General features: G+C 34.7%; 1 protein-coding gene across 3 annotated transcripts in view; it reads right to left on the bottom strand.

Moving 5' to 3' along the window:
* Nucleotides 1-18,099, bottom strand: part of TWSG1 (twisted gastrulation BMP signaling modulator 1) — a 63,472-nt gene that overhangs the window by 43,763 nt on the left and 1,610 nt on the right. For all 3 annotated transcript variants that reach the window (XM_019712610.2, XM_019712612.2, XM_019712611.2), the window contains exon 2: nt 17,600-17,756. In XM_019712610.2, coding sequence (XP_019568169.1) covers nt 17,600-17,722 — 123 coding nt within the window. In that variant the 5' untranslated portion in view covers nt 17,723-17,756. The remainder of the gene's footprint in view (nt 1-17,599; nt 17,757-18,099) is intronic.

The following is an 18,099-nucleotide window of genomic DNA, read 5'->3' as shown; positions in this document are numbered from 1 at the left end:
ATTCTTTTGTTGCTTCAGCCAGTTAATGACCATATCATCTGCTTCCTTAGTCTGCAAGTCTCAGAGAAAGTGTGAGTGTTGCTCACAGTACAGAGGAAAAGGCTGAGAAGGAGTGGGTTAGTGATTCGTCTGAGTTCACACAACTGGGGCTCTGACATCAGGTCTTCTGACTCAAGGCTGTTCCTACCACCTCTGCTCTTATATGTTAGAGCCAAGTTAATAATAAAATAAGAAATCTGTTCTCTGTGTGAAGGACAATCATAAATGTTCTTTAAAGTTTGGTAATTACATTGTTCAATGATCTTATGATGGAAAAAATAAAAATTTTATACTAAATGGAAAACAGAAATTTATTTCTGGTCAAGAGGGAGGAATAGGTAAACTCTGTGCTTACCTCCTCTCATAACCACATCAAAATTACAACTAAACCATCATGTTGTTACAGAACAACCATCATTGAGAAGAGCCTGAAATCTTGCTGAACCAAAGCCCTACAACAAAAGACATACAGAAGAAACCACCATGAGACTGGGAGGAGGGGCAGAGACATGGAAAGAGCTGGTACCACACCCGTGTATGACCATTAAAAATCAGGAGGGTCCTCAGCTGCAGAGGACCCACCAGAGGGTCAAGAGGTCCCAGCTCCACACCAGGCTCCTCAGCTCAGGGTTCCAGTGTCAAGAAGATAAGTCCCCATAATTTCCGGCTGTGAAAACCAGCAGAGACTGTGGCTGAGTGAGACAATGGCACCTGCAGTCCCAGGCAATCCTCTTAAAGGGTCTGCGCACAGACTTACTCACTGATGGATTCATTCACTCTCAGCTCCAGTGCTGGGACAGCAGCTTGAAAGGGGCCAGGGACATATGGAGAGGAACTGAGTTATCTGGCCTCAGGGCGAAGGCTGGAGGGGTAGCTTTCTCCAGGATGGAGGAACTGGTAGAAGCCATTATTTCTTTAGTGAGCCCTCCCCCATCCTGGCCTGCAGCACAGACAGCACCATATCTGAATCTCCATTAACCTGGCTAACACTGTTCATTCACCCCACCCTGGTGATTTCCTGAGACCTCATCCCACCCAACTTGCGGGTACATACACCCAAGCCACTTCCAGTGACTTTCCTGTACAACCAGCCTTCTTGGCTCATGCTATGAACTTTCCTAAAATCTCTCAAAGGTTCACAAAACCCATGTTCCATACCTCTGACTGAGCATTTCCAAGGCCAGCACTAATGACAGCTGGCTTGTTAGTGGTTTGGTCTCTCAAGGCACCTCCAAGACCAGTGTGGTTAGCAGCCATCTGCAGATTGCTTTGTGGTTCATGCCAGGTGGCCTCAGACAGGGCATAAACTGTGAGTGAACTTGGCTTGCAGCAGATCTCCTGCCAGGAGGTCCCAGGGCTGGCACACTGAGTGGCCAGCTTTGGACTGAGCTGGAGCATCACCTGGCCACTTCCAAGGATGACACACTCAAAAAGGCAGACTGAGTAGGCACCAGAGCCCTGCTAAAGTATCCTGCACTATAGGGTCAATCCTGCAAAACAGCTTCTCTCCACTGTAGTCATGGCCAGTCCACACAACCAATAAGCCCAAAGTTCAATCCCTCCCACTGACATGCAAACAGCAACCAAGGCTCAACTACAATAGGAGGGCATACACAACCCACACAAGGGACACAATCTGCAGATGGCTGCTAACCACACCTGAAGCTCCTGGCTCTGGTGACCAGGGAGACTGTGTCACTGTGCCCCACAGGACACCTACTACATAAAGCCACTCTACTAAGACCAGGAGACATAGAAGCCCTACCTAATACATAGAAACAAACACAGGAGGGCAGCTAAAATGGGGAGACAAAGAAACATGTCCCAAATAAAAGAACAGAACAAAGCTCCAGAAAAACAACTAAATAAAATATATAAGCAATCTACCAGATGCAGAGTTCAAAACACTGGTTATAAGACTGCTCAGTGATCTCAGGGAGAACATCAACAAAGAGGTAGGAAACATAAAAATGGAGATAGAAAACACAAGAAAGAACCAGTCAGAAATAAAGAATATAATAACTGAAATGATGAATACATTAGAGGGAATCAACAGATTAGATGAAGCACAGGATCAAATCAGTGATTTAGAAGGTAGTAGAAAACACCCAAATAGAACAACACAAAAGAAAAAAGAATCCAAAAAATGAAGATAGCTTAAGGGGCCTTTGGGAAAACATCAAGTGTACCAGCATTCTTATCACAGGAGTACCAGATGGAGAAGAGAGAGAGCAAGGAATTGATAACCTGCTTGAAAAAATATGATGGAAAATTTCCCTAGCCTAGCAAAGGAAATAGATATACAAGCCCAGGAAGCACAGAGTCCCAAACAAGATGAACCCTAAGAAGCCCACACCAAGACACATCATAATGAAAATGCCAAAGGTTAAAGACAAAGAAAGACTTTTTAAAAACATTAAGAGAAAATCAGTTACTCCCCCGCAAGGGAGCTCCCATAAAACTGTCAGCTGATTTCTCAACAGAAAATTTGCAGGCCAGAAGGGACTGGCAGGAAATACTCAAAGTGATGAAAGCAATGAACTATAACTAAGATTAATCTGCCCAGCAAAACTATCATTTAGAATTGAAGGACAGATAAAGAGCTTCCCAGACAAGAAAAAGCTAAAGGAGTTCATCACCACCAAACCAATATTACAAGGAATCTTAGAGGGACTTCTTTAACACACACACACACACACACACACACACACACACACACACACAAGATAAAAAAATGAATAATAAAATGGCAATAACTACATATCTATCAACAATTACTTTAAATATAAATGGATTAAATGCTCCAATCAAAAGATAGGGTGGCTGAAAGGATAAGAAAACAAGACCCTTATATATGCTGCCTACAATAGAGTCACTTCATATCAAAAGACACACACAGACTGAAAGTGAAGGGATGGGAAAAAGATATTTCATAAAAATGGGAAAAAAAATCTGGAGTAGCAATACTTATGTCAGACAAAACAGACTTTAAAACAAAGGCTATTAGAAGAGCCAAAGAAGTACCCAGTAATCCCACTTTTGGGTATTTATCCAAAGAAACCCAAAACGCTACATCGAGGACATGTACATCCACTTGTTCATTGCAGAATTGTTTACAATGGCCAAGATGTGGAGGCAGCCTGGGTATCTGTTGATGGATGAGTGGATAAAGAGTAGGGGGTACATACTGGGGGGGGGGGGCAAAAAAAGTACACATTTTAAGAGATGTTATCATGTATTACTTTTCAAAGTTGAATTGAATTATGGTAGCAACGTGGAGTATGATGTTCGCTAAAAGATGGTGTTATACAAACAAATGCTACTGTCATTCATTGTATTACAATTTTAATACATTTTCCTTTCTTAAAATGTATAGACATTTTATTGACATCCTCTGTATATACAATGGAATATTTCTCAGTCATGGAAGGGAATCGGTTCTTGCCATCCATGGTTGCATGGATGGACCTGGAAGGTATTGTGCTGAGTGGAGTATGTCAGACAGAGAAAGACAGATGCAGTGTGATTTTCCTTATAGGTGAAATCTAAAGAACAAAATAAACAAACAAAATAGAAACAAACTCATAGATACAAAGACATTTTGATGGTTGCCAGATGGGAGGGGGTTAGGGGTTAGCAAAAAAGGTGAAGAGATTAAGAAGTACAAGTCAGTAATTAAAAAGTAGTTATGGGACATAAAGCATAGGGAATATAGTAAACAATATGGTAATAACTATGTATAGTGCCAGGTGGGTACTAGACTAGTCAGGGGGATCACTTCTTAAATTATGTAAATGTCTAACCACTATGCTGTACACCTGATATTAACATAAAATAATATTGAATGGTAACTGTAATTGAAAAATTAAAAAGGGGGAAAGATGAAGTGGAGTACAAGGTTCAAATTTCCAGGTATAAAACAAGTCATGGGGATGTAATGTACAGCATAGGAAATATAGTCAATAACACTGTGATAGTGAGGTACTGTGTCAGATGGTTGCTGGACTTATCATGGTGATCACTTGCTTAGGTATATAAATGTTGAATAACTATGGTGCAAACCTGAAACTAATACAGTACTGTATGTTAGCTATTTTAATAAACAAATCTTGAAAAAAAAGAAAACAGAAATTTATATTTGAGCTATCACATATTTACTAGCATGGGTATTTAGAGAGAATTTGGCGAGTTACTTAAAAAGCTTATATGAAATAAAAATCTGGCAGGATGAAAAGTTTTGAGGAAGGCTCTAATCATTTAAAATGTATTTTACTACATTTGTATTAGGAAAAACCTTGAATATGACAGAGAATTTCAATTTTTCAATGAGAGAAGACAGAGATTTTATATAATTATTCAATCATCTTTAACATAAAATCTTATTCTCTATACAATTAAGGTTGTGGTGAGATCTTTATCCTCTATGCAAAATAAATGGGGGCAGGTATTACCCATTTAAGATGAAGATTAGACTTTAAGAGTCAAAATTTATTTTATGAATTTCCAAATTTCCAGGCCAGAGATGAAAACTACTAACTTGAGGAAAAATCTTATTTACATTCTGAGGTTCAGTTATTGATAAATATTTCCATTCTCTGTTGCCAAGAGCTCACAGATTTGTTAGCACTGTTGCTAAAATAGGGAAACATCATCACTGAAAACATTATAGTCTAGTAGACAGCAAATGACTTGAACTTATAAGCTCTAGATTCAAGTCCTAGCCCATAAGCTACACCACGTAACACTGAGTTTTAGCTTATCAGTCATAAAAAGGGAATGGTATAGCTGGGTTTACCTTTATAGACTTTGGCAACCAAGTGAGATAATGGCTATCAAAATGCTTTGGTGACTCAGCAATCCCTCTCCTAGGTATTTACTTAAGAGAAATGAAAACGTATGTCCACACAAAGACCCGTATATGAAAGTAATTATCAACTTTATTCATCATCACTAAAAACTGGAAACAACCCAATGTCCATCAGCTAGTAAATGGATAAACATATTATGGTATATTCACACAACAAACTACTACTCAGCAATACAAAGGAAAGAACTACCTGATATAGTGCAATGACCTGGATAAATCTCAAAAGACTTATACTAGATGAAAGAAGCCAGACAGAAACAAAAGGCTACATATTGTACGATTCTATTTATATGATGTTCTAGAAAAGATGAAACTATTGGGACAAAAATCAAATCAGTGGTAGCCAGACACTCAGGCAGCAAAGGGGGCTAGTTTTGACTACAAAGGGTCATGAGGGAACCTTAAAAGTGATAAAAATATTCCATGTCTTGACTGTGGTGGCTATATGAGCATCTGTTTGTCAAAAATCACAGAACTGTAGACCTAAAAAGAGTGAACTATATATAGTGTATGTAAATCATACTTCAATAAATCTGACCCCCAAAAATTCAATGGGAGGTCAGGGAATACCTTATTTCACCTTTGAAAGACCAGTATGGTACACTGTGGTCCATAAATTTATTATTTTAATAAACCAGAATTGAAAAATATAAAGCACTGTATAAATACAAGCTGGTATTAAAGAGAGCAATATAGAAGATAGTTCTTCTAACTCTGAAAATATATTTCTCTATTTTATTTTTAAGCTAATACTAAACTTCTCTAAACTAATATAAATACTTTTTTTTACAAAGAAATATAAAATAATGCCAGTGAAAAATGCAGAACACAAAAATTGTATATATAAATAGTTGTTAAACATCATCTAAACAAAGAATAAAAACCTAGAAAGGATTATATCAAAATATTGAGTAGTCTGTGTTTGTAAAATACGACTATGAATGATTTACTTTCCTTTTTCTACTTCTGTGTATTCTGTCAATATTCTTTGAGTATGGAATATTTTTATAATGGCAAACATTTAATTTATTTGGGTAGTATGATGTAAGATCCAGTTTAATGTTTGTACAATTAAAAAAAAATACTCAAAACACAGAGGTTCCTAAATAGTAAATTAAGCAATCTCTAAATATTTATAATAGCTTGATCTAAAAAAACCCCAAAAAAACCCAAGAATATAAGAACAAACTAATTAAGTAAATGCATATTGCATAAGCATCAGTAATTAACAAAGCATTAGATTGTACCCATGTCAATACCACTTTCACAACAACCTTTACTTATGTCAAATGGATATTTAAAAACAAATGTAAAATACAAAATATCCTCAATTAGCCTTTATTTAAAAGAATAAACATAATTATGTTAGGTTACACAAATCTAGTTTGACATATTAATAATACTCTTTAAGGAGGACATCAGGCAAACATTCAAACTAGGAACAAAAGTATCTGAGCCGAATCATTATCATGTTGTTCTTTTAAATTCTGATTGGTAAACTTTTGCTCTGAAAATAATATAAACTTAAGTGAAACACTACTGAGAACAGAATTCATCCTTCTGGCTAAATAAATCAGCACACAAGTTCATATATATATGTGAACTACCCAGACATGTTGAATGGCACCCATTTCTTATATAAACCTAGTAATAAAATTTTAATCCTTACTTTACAAGTTCCCCAATGAATTTCTTTAAAATAATCCTGCTGTGGTAAGGTGGGGGTAGGTATAGATGAGACTGCATGGGCCATATGTTGGTCACTGCTGAAGCTGAGTGATAGGTTAATGGAGGGTTATTTTATTACTTATTCTTTTTATTTTATATTTGAAAATTTCTCCCTATTTTATGTTTGAAAATTTCCACACGTCCCAATGAAATCTTTATTTTTGTTTTAATATAATAATTCAACAGAGGAAACAGCCAGTGAAAAAAAATTGTAGTCTCCACTTACAAATTTTGGCAGCTATTCTAACTGCATTAAACATTTGAAGGGAAACAATGACTTATTCTTCCCTTAAATTACATCAGGCCTAACTCATTACTTTTGGACATTAATTTCAAAGATTTTCATGAGGTGCTAACTGAAGCAAAACAGGACAAAAATGAGTTAGAGTCACAATTTTTAAGAGCAGGGATGTATAATGAAGAGGAAAAAAACACTGTAAGAAAATAAGGTAATGTTTGTAAGAGGAAACATTGTATATTGTAAACCGAAATATTACTAGTATAGTAACAAATCAAGATAACTAGCAAGAAACTAATGTAGAATTTAATTAGCACTGATTAAGGAAAAAGGAAGAGAGTTAATGTTTTAGTTTAGTGTGATTAAGAAAGCCCTGAAATGATCTGAACTATTTATACTTTTAAGATAAAATACACTTTAGAAACTAGAATTATTAATAAAAACTATTCTGAAATCCCAACTTATTTCAGAAAAATCTAAGATTTATTTAATAGTTAAATCAGTTTTTAGAATAAAAAGCAGACTGTTGATTTAGTACATAAAAGTGCTAAATAACTATTCAGATAACCAACAAAGTGCTAAAATAATCCATCAACAATCTCTGAACCTAAGTTTGAATATTTTCATGAACTATAATATTTATATCATCCTAAATGTGACCATAAATATAGCCAAGTGCTTACAAACCAATAAGGGTTTTTTTAGTTCTTAATACAAAATGGGTCTTGAGATTTCTGGGGTAAAAGCATAATATTGATCCAAATTTTAAATGTTATTTTCACAAAGCAGAAGAAAAAAACTAGAAAGATCCTATTAAAAGCAAAATCCTATGTTACCATTTTTTCCCCTAAAATAGGACAACTAAACCACTCATTATATGAGCAAGGGAATACACCAAAATGACAATTTTATTTTCTTCGTGTTTAAAGTTAGATTTCTTTCCTGTCAGAAACAGAAAATAAATATTTATATAGGGACCACCCTTATGCATAGCAACTTGTAGGAGTGGCAGGAATGACTGTGCTGCCTTGCTGGTAAAAAATATTTACATAACTATGAGCTTCCAGGGAAATTTTTTTATACTTAGTTATTCATGAGTTGCAGAGGACTCAACATAAACAAATGTTCTAACTTATCCTCATAGCACATCATTTCAACACTACAGATGTTTAAACCAAACCAAAATAACAAAAAGAAAATTTAAATTCCCTCTAAAAGGGAAGTAATATCTTTCTTTAAACTTCTATATAGCATTGCTTAAAGCACTTCTCTCCTACATTCTCTTCTGTACATGTTCTTCTTCTGTAAGTTTAAGGTGAAAAGCTATTATTGTCATCTAAAATGTCAATGTGCCTTGTATTTTGTTGAATATGAAAGCAGGATTTTAATAACTTAGTATGTGTAGCAATTCTTGGCACATGAAACATAAATAGTCAACCTGTTCTTCAACTGAAGAGAATAGGAAAAAAAGAGGGCATTAAAGTTCAAGTTTCTATCAGACCAGTCAGACTACCCTCCAACTAGAGCAAAAAGACAAGAACCAGGCATCTATTGACCATCCACCCACTCCAACCACAGCAAGAAAACCAACCAATCAAAACAAACAAGTCAAAAACTTCTCTTTAGGAAAATGATCAGCCTCTGAGCAGATAACATTCCAGCATGAAAGATCTCCTTGCACCTCAAGTGAAACCCTCTAGTCTGTGTATGTCAGGCCTGCCCAGATACAGTCTCCCGACCAGACTTTGAATTCCTCATTCTTAACTATAATGGACAACTTAAGTAATACTATACATTTGAGGAAGGGCTGCTACATGAAAGAGACATAAATTAAGAGCTAATATTGAAAGAAAAGACAAATCCAGGTAATAGAATTGGGGGTAGGGTGTGTGGGGTGGGGTGTGGACACACACACTTTCACCTACACCAATAAAACTTCCAATAAGTACCCTCAGAAATAGCTGAGAAAATAGTGCGTTCAAAAACAAGTAAAAGTGTTAACATAAAGAAATTAACAAGCAGAAAATAAGAGCTCCTAAAATTTAAAAGTTATTGCTAAAATTTAAAAACTCAATAGGAATAGGAAGGGTTCAAAGGTAAAATCAAAGAAATCTCCAAGAAAGCGGAATAAGAAGGTGAAAACAGATTTAAGATCTACAACACTATATAAAACCAAGGAACAATCTGAAAATGAAATAAAGACAACAATTCCATTTATAACATCATAAAGAATAAAATGCCTATGAATAAATTTAACAAAAGTGTATACTGAAAACTACAAAATATTGTGGAAAGAAATAACAAACATCTAGATAAAAGGAAAGACATTCCATGATCATGAATCAGAAGAGTTAATACTGTTAAGATGGCAATACTTCCCAAATTGAGCTAAGGATTCAATGCAATCCCTATTAAAATTCTAGCTGGCAATACCAAAGGCACAAACCATGAAAGAAAAAATAGATAGGTTGGGACTTCATCAAAATTAGAAACTTCTGCTCTGCAAAAGACACTATCAAAAGATGAGAAGACAAACCACAGACTGGGAGAAAATATTTGCAAAAGAATTGTCTGATAAAGGACTGTCACACAAAATATACAAAGAACTCTTAAAACTCAACAGTAAGAAAACAAACAACTCAATTTAAAAATGGGCTAGAGATACAAGCAAATACCTCACCACAGATGATATATATATGGCAAATAAAGCATATGAAAAAATGCTCAACATCATGTTATTAGGGAATTACAAATTAAAACAACAATGACATAGCAATACATACTTATTAGAATGGCTAAAATTCAAAACAATAACAACATCAAATGTTGACGAGGATGTGGAGCAACAGGAACTCTCATTCATTGCTGGTGGGAATGCAAAATATACTGCCATTTTGGAAGGTAGTTTGGCAGTTTCTTACCAAAGTAAACATACTCTTAGCATATGATCCAGAAATTGTGCTCTTTGGTACTTACCGAAATGAGCTAAGCTATGTCCACACAAAAACCTGTGCATGGATGTTTGTAGCAGCTTTATTTTTAACTGCCAACACTTGGAAGCAATTGAGATGCACCTTAATAGGTGAATGACAAACAAATTATGGTACATCTATAAAATGGAATATAAATCAGCAATAGAAAGTAATAAGCTATCATGCCAAAAAATAAATAAATAAATAAAAGACGTGAAGGAACTATAAATGCATATTGTTAAGTGAAAGAAGCCAACCTAGAAGGGCTACATACTATATAATTCCAACTATATGACATACTGAAAAGAGCAAAACTATAGAGACAGTAAAAAAGAGAAGTGGTTATCAGGGGTTTGGCCTGGGGGGCTGGGGGAAGGGAGGAAGAAGGGCCAGGTGGGGAAGCACAGGGGATTTTTAGGGCAATGAAACTATTCTGGTCACAATCTAATGGCAGATACGACATTATGCATTTGTCAAAACCCATAGAACTGTACAAGACAAACAGTTAACCCTAATTTATGTAAACTGTGGACTATAGTTAATAATAGTGTGTCAATATTGGTTTATCAATTGGAACAAATGTACCATCTAATGCATGATGTTAATAACAGGGAAAACAGTGGGTGTGTGCAGGGGAAAGGAATATATGGAATCTTTCTGTACCTTCTTCTCCATTTTTCTGTAAACCTAAATAAAACTACTCCAAAAAATAAAATCTATTGTAAAAAAAAATCTTAGCTGGCTTTATTGGCGCAATTGACAAGCTGATTCTAAAATTCACATGGTAATGCAAGGGACCACAAACAATCAAAACAATCTTGAAAAAGAACAAAATTGGAAAACTCATACTCCTGATTTCAAAACACCACAAAGCTACAATAATCAAGACAATGTGGTACTGGTATAAAGATAGACATATAGCTCAATGGAATAAAATTGAAAGTCCAGGAATAGACTCTAACATTTAAGGTCATATTATTTCAAAAAAGATGCCAAGATAATTCAATGGGGAAAAAAATAGTCTTTCAACAAATAGTGCTGGGACAACTGGATATCTATATGCAAGAGAATGAAGTTGGATCTCTACCTCACACTATATACAAAAAAATCAACAAAATAAATCAAAGACCTAAATATAACAGCTAAAACTATAAAATTCTTAGAAGAAAAATATACAAGTAGATCTTTGTGACCTCGAGTTAGGCAATGGTTTCTTAGGTACAACACCAAATGCATAAATGACAAAAGAAAAAAATAGATAAATTAGACCAAATCAAAATTTTAAACTTTCCTGTTGCAAATGATACCATCAAGAAAGTGAAAAGACATCTCACAGAATGAGAGAAATTATTTGCAAGTCATATCTATGATAAGGGACTTGTACCCAGAATATATAAAGAACTGTAACTCAACAATAAAAAGACAAATAAATCAATTTAAAAAATGGGCACAGGTTCTGAACAGACATTTCTCCAAAGAAGATATATGAATGGCCAATCAGCACATGAAAAGATGCTCAACATCATTAATCATTAAAAAAATGCAAATCAAAACCACTTCATACCCACTAAGATGGCTATTATAAAAAAGATAATAACAAGTGCTGGTAAGGATGGAGAGAAACTGCAACCCTCATACACTGGTGGTGGGAATGTATGTAGTAACTTCAGAAAATACTTTAGCAGTTTCTCAAAATGTTAAACAGAGAAAATATGACTCAGCAATTCCACTCCTAGGTATACTCGTATACCAAAAAAAATGAAAACGTGTCCACATAAAACCATATACACTAATATTCACAGCAGCACTATTCACCATAGCCAAAAAGTGGGAATAATCCAAATATCCATCAACTGATGAATAGATAAACTAAATGCAGTATATCTAGAGTAGAACATTATTTGACCATAACAGAATGAAGCACTGATACATATTATAACATGGATGAGTCATGAAAGCATTATGCTCAATAATAGAAGCCAGACATAAAAGACAACATATTGTATGATTCCATTCATATTAAATGTACAGAATAGGCATATAAAGAGATAGAAAGTAGATTGCCTAGAGGTGGGGAGGAAGAAATGGGGAGTCACTGCCAATGGGTATAACATTTTTTTTGTTAGGGTGACGGAAGTGTTCTAAAATTAGATTGTGGTGATGGTTGCATAACTCTGTGAATACACTAACCACCATTGAATTGCACATTTAAATGGTGAAATTTATAGTATTAGAATTATGTATCTCAATAAAGCTGTTTTTAAAAATCTAAAACATAGAGCATTCATCATAGACTCATACTAATCAGAATTCCAAAAGGAAAGGAGGATATTACATATAAAAATAATAATAAAAGGGAATATTCCAGTCTTCAGCTTAAAATAAATCCCTCCTCCCAAAAAAGAGTTACAAAGCTGGCACAGAAAGACTCAAACCAAGGATAAGGAGATAAAACCAAGTTTCCTGACAGAAGAAAGAAACTAACAAAGTCACCTACAGAGAATAAAAAACAGATTGGCATCAGACTTCTTACCAGCAATATGGAATACCAGTAGTAAGAAGACATTTGAGAAATGTCTTCAAATTTCCCAAGGAAAAGATTTTAACATATAATTCTATATCCAGGCAAATCACCAATCAGATATAAGGTGAGAATAAATACATTTTCAAGATAGGCAGGACCTATAAAGTTCACTTTCAATACTGCCTTTCATAGAAGATACTTTTAAGGCATGTTACAACAAAAATGAATAAATTAAGAAAGAACAAGATATGGAATCAAAGTAATAATGGAACGAATTTAGGGAAGTAACAACAGGAATGTACTACAGAGCAGCTTGGATGAGACCTAGGGGAAAAACAGACTAAGAATTTAAAACAATATAAGGTGTTAATGACTGATGATGCAAAATCAAGAAAGACAACTAGAAACTCAAGAAAAAACAGTCATTCAAAAAAGGAAATGTAATCAGTACCCTATGTGACTGACTATAGTCAATAATATATAATCATTACAATTTTATTCAGTTTTAGAACATACCTGTATATAAAGCATGGAAGATTCAAATATAGTTACAAAACAGAGATAAGGTTAATAATATTTACTGATAGAGTACCTATGTGCTAGGAACTGATCTAAGTACTTTACACCCAATGCTCACAATAATCACACACAGTAGGTATGGTTATATCCCTATTTTATAGATGAGGAAACTGAGGCATTGAAAGACTAACTTGCCCACGGTCATACAGCTAATACATGGCAGAACTGAATTCAAATTCAAACAGTCTGGTTCCAGAATTCATGCTCTTAACCATTACACTACACTGCCCCTCAAAACATAGATTGTTATCAAGCTTGACAATATAAAAGTATAGGTTACACTCCATTCCCCACAGACTTCAATACAGCCCATCAGAAGTCCTTCCAAAAGCAGAAAATTGGAGGGCAGTATTCACAAAGGCAAGGAAAGTAAGTTCCTTGCTTTCTATGATATTAAGTGGTATTTTCACACGATATCCCAAGACTGTTTGGAGCCCTCCCTTTTCTAGATTCCTAAAGAAATGCATGGTTCTTCTTAAAACTTAATTATATTTATCTACTGATAAAAATAAAAAATAAAATAAAAAATAAATTAAAAGGAAAGAGAAGAGCTACTAATATTCTCTTCTACCAGGAATCAAGTGATAGTGTTTCTAGATGATAGAACAGAAAGGTTTAACTACATTTTAGAAATTGAAAAGGTAACCAAGAGAGAAACTGAAAACAGTGAAACAATTACGGCACAGGAGGAGTGGGGGAAGAGAGGATGGTAAGTGAGTTACATCCTAATCTAATAAAGAAAGGTAGTTTTAGATACATAATATCTAGAATTTATAAATCAAGAAATATTAATATAAGCATATTATTAATTATCAATATGGCTAAAAAAATCACTAAAAGAAGTAAAAAATGGAAGCAGTTACTAGATCAAAAGTGGTTCTCCCTGGGTAACAGAATGAGGAGCAGGGAGAATTACTCAAGGGATTTTAATTTTCATTATGTACTCTTCTAACAATTTGACTTTTTAAAAAGAGGGCTTTATCACTCTAGTTTTAAAAAAGTACTTAACACATAATAGTTGGTTTCTTTCTTTAGAACCTCATAGAACTAGAAGGAAACTTTGAGATCACCTAGCCAGCCAATTCATTTTACAGTAAAGATGTGGCAGACCATATTTTCCAAAGATGGCCACACCACTATATCCCATCCACATGCTCTCTTTATAGCGTGATACCAATGCTCCTCCGTCAGAGGTGAGGCTTATGTTTCCACTTGAATCAGGTTGGCCTACGACTATGGCGGAAATAACACCATAACCTTTAACGTGAGGCCATGAAAGGCAATAGAGCTTCTCCAAGCTCTCTTTCATAAGACACTTATCTTGGAAGCTCTGAGCCAACATGTAAGAAATCTGACTAGTCTTAAGCTAGCACGCTGGAGAAGTCAAATAGACACTACTGAGACAAGGAGAGTGGGAGGAAGGAAGGGAGGGAGAGAGGAAGGGGAGGGAGGGAGAGAGAGAATCTTCCTAGCACAGATGTTAGACTTATTAATGAGCCTTCAGATTTATGATGTCCAAACAGGGCAGCCACTAGTTACACGTAGCTATTTAAATTAAAATTAATTAAAATTAACTAAAACTTTAAAATCTGTTTTTCAATCACACAGTCCTATTTCTAGTACTCAGCAGCTACATGTGGCTCGTTTCTACTGCACTAGCCACAGGGCAGATGTAGACCATTTCTATCATCATAGAAAGTTCTAATGATATATGTGCTCCAATGTTCATTGCAGCTTTATTTACAGTGGCCAAAACATGGAAACAACCAAAATGTCCTTCGATAGATGAATGGATAAAGAAGATGTGGTATATATACACAATGGGATACTACCCTGCCAAAAGAAAAGATGAAATAGTGCCTTTTGTGACAACATGGATGGATCTTGAGATTATTATGCTGAACGAAATAAATCAGATAGAAAAGGTCGAGAACCATTATGATTTCACTGATATGTGGGATATAAAACTAAAACGACAAAGGAACAAGACAAACAAAAAAGAAACAAAAACTCATAGACACAGACAATAGCTTAGTGGTTACCAGAGGGTAAGGGGGAATGACGGTGGTAGATGAGGGTAAAAGGGATCAAATATATGGTGATGGAAGGAGAACTGACTCTGGGTGGTGAACACACAATGTGATATATAGATGATGTAATACAGAATTGTACACCTGAAACCTATGTAACTTGACTAACAATTGTCACCTCAATAAACTTTAATTAAAAAAAAGAAAGACAATTGTAATCCACAGTGTAGCTTCGTATAATTCCAGTCCCCTACCTTCAAGCTACCCAGCTAATGCTGTGTGATATAAATACATGGGCAAAATTAATGTTGTTGCTTTCAGCCATTGATATTTGGGGTGATTTGTTACATAGCCAAAGTGAGAGTAATACTAAGGAAAGTAAAGCTTAGAATGTGAAATAATCTGCTGCAGTCTGAAGTTCAGAAAGCCAATCAAATAGAACTAATCACATTTCATTTCAATGTCCAATAAGTGTTTACGAATAAACAAACAAGAAAATTCTCAATACTGGAGCCCTTGATATTTTTAACCTCAAATACTTTACCACTTATGCACCAGAAGAGTTATCTCTACTACACCAGAAAAAAAATTTCATGATTTTTGGCTCTGAAGGAACAACAGGAATCAGAAGTGTTAGCATCAGTAAATTAGTGGGAATAAAATAAAATAAAACAAACCTACCAAGTCCTAGCTTTTTTCCAATGAGTTTACTACAATTGCCATTTAACAGGTGAAGCTTCACTTAATTTTCCAGTTTTTACACTTATATAGTACTCTTTTACTTTTTGAAGTATTTTGGAAGTATTACAAATTTTTAAAATAAAAAGCAAAACAAACAAACCTTTGGAAGTGTTTAGCAATATTAACCAAAAGCTTTCTTTTTTAAATACTCTCTTACCAAGCAAGGATATTTAAAGAAAATCTAATTTTTCATTATTTGAACTAATGGAAATTATAGACTTGGAGAGTCAAAAAACAATTTGGAATTTAAGTGAATTTCCACCTAAAGATGAATATAGCAATTGTTATGGTATTTTATTTATATTAATAAATAGTGAAGCTACATTGAAACAACCTGGGAAGTGGCCCAGAGTCCCCATCTGACTACAGCACAAAGCTGGACTTTATGTTCAGGCTATAAAATTTTCAGCCAGCACAAGCCTAAACAGACATGCCAATTCAAAACTTTCATGTAAAAAATTAGATGATATTGAATAGTTACTGTTAATTTTTACATTGCTAACAGCTATGTTTTAAAGAGCTCTTATCTTTAAGAAACAGATATTAGAATTATGATAAAATAGTATTAGGGATTTGCTTGAAATGAAAACAGAGCCGGGTGGTCAGTGTAGGGCAATATAGATAAAACAAAGGTACCCATGAGTTAATGACTGCTGTAAATACTATTCATTATACTCTTGTCTCTTCTATTTGTGCTTGAAACTGTCCATAGTAAAAAACAAAATTAAAAAAAAAAGAAACCAATCAACCGAAAAACTTCTCTTGTTAAATATTTTGGTTTGAAATTCAAAGTAAGAGTAAACAGTATGAGACAGTGGCACACTACACTCATGTAAAGGTCAGGCTTCCTAGAATTTCAACTATTAATGAGAAGGACAAAAATGTTAGAAATAAACACAAAATGCCTCTGATCTATTAAAATCATTATCACTTCTCATACATACACACAATTGCTCTCATTTCAGGATTACAGCCAAGAGGTAGCTGACTCATACTTACATAGGTAGAATTCTAGTATGTGTGGTTACTGAATTTCTTAGCCAACAGTCACTAACTAGAAGGGAGGCTAATAAATACAGACACACAAAGGGCACAACACTGCTGATGGTCTAATAGGATAGAAAACAGAGAACATCTATAAAAGACATAAAGTTCACCGCTAATTAACACAACTTTTTGAAGAGTGATAACCAGTATGATTAGTGGAAACGCCATAGGCTTTGGAGTCAAATACAGACCACATTCCAAAGCCAATTACTTAATTTCACTATTCTTTTCAGAAAAATGACAGTGGTAGCTAGCTACATCACTGTCTTGATAATTGAAAAAGATAACTGTCAAGCATCTCAGAAGCAGATTCTCTAATCCCAGTTAACAACTTGCCTGCAACCTTGTGAGAAACCCTGAGCCAAAACCACCCAGCTCAACTGCTTTCAGATTCCTAACTCTCAGAAACTGCATGAAATAATAAATGTTTACTACATTAAGTTGCTATATTTGGGGGTAACTTCTTACGCAGAACAGACAACTAACAAATTATATTTAGGGTAGAATTTGTCTAATATTTGACTAGCTAATTTTTTTTCTATAGTTACTGAGCCTCTTTGCTACATAAATTATATTATACAAGGGAACCCTTTAATTCACCTGAACAGAATGTTCATCATCTTGTAATGGCAGGTTTATATGATAGATATTATTTTCAGTACTGAACTTCTTGAACCTGACCTTGGTTGTATGCAAGAGAACTATGGGGTAAAAACCCAGACCAATGTGTCACGGTTCAGTAACTAAGGCCCCGACCTAATACGCAGTATTATATATACACTCTATATCTGCTCTACAATGTATTTTAATATTAATAAAAAGACTCAGTCCTACCTGAATGAGGCATTTGCTCACATCACTAGCACAGAGTGCTTTGTTACAACTCAGTGACACAGGGACCCATGTCAGGAACACCAGGATGGCTAGAGGAAGCATAACAACAAAATGTGACTTCATGTTTCTTCAAAGACAATCAGTAACTCCCAGGAAGCTAAACAAACAAACAAACAAACAAACAAACAAACAAACAAACACCTTTAATTCAAAGGCAAGTGCTAGAGTAAAAACAAATACAAAAATGAAAAACAAAACAAATAAACTAAGATTGACTGTGTTAAAAACTTTTGAGTAATCATTTAAAGACCACTCAATGAAAGCTTAAACATGCAAAAAAAAGCCCGTATAATTATATAGTAATGTCTTGTTGGCCATCCTCAAAGATCTAGAATACTGAAATTTCTCAGACTACTCAACTTTAGTTTTAGGCCCATTATTCAACTTTAAGCCTGTATAAAAACTATTAATATTGTATTGTAATTTGAAAACATTTAACA

The sequence above is a fragment of the Rhinolophus sinicus genome, linkage group LG09, assembly GCF_036562045.2.
Source record: "Rhinolophus sinicus isolate RSC01 linkage group LG09, ASM3656204v1, whole genome shotgun sequence".
Lineage (NCBI taxonomy): Eukaryota > Metazoa > Chordata > Mammalia > Chiroptera > Rhinolophidae > Rhinolophus > Rhinolophus sinicus.
This window is presented reverse-complemented; position numbering and strand designations above follow the sequence as displayed.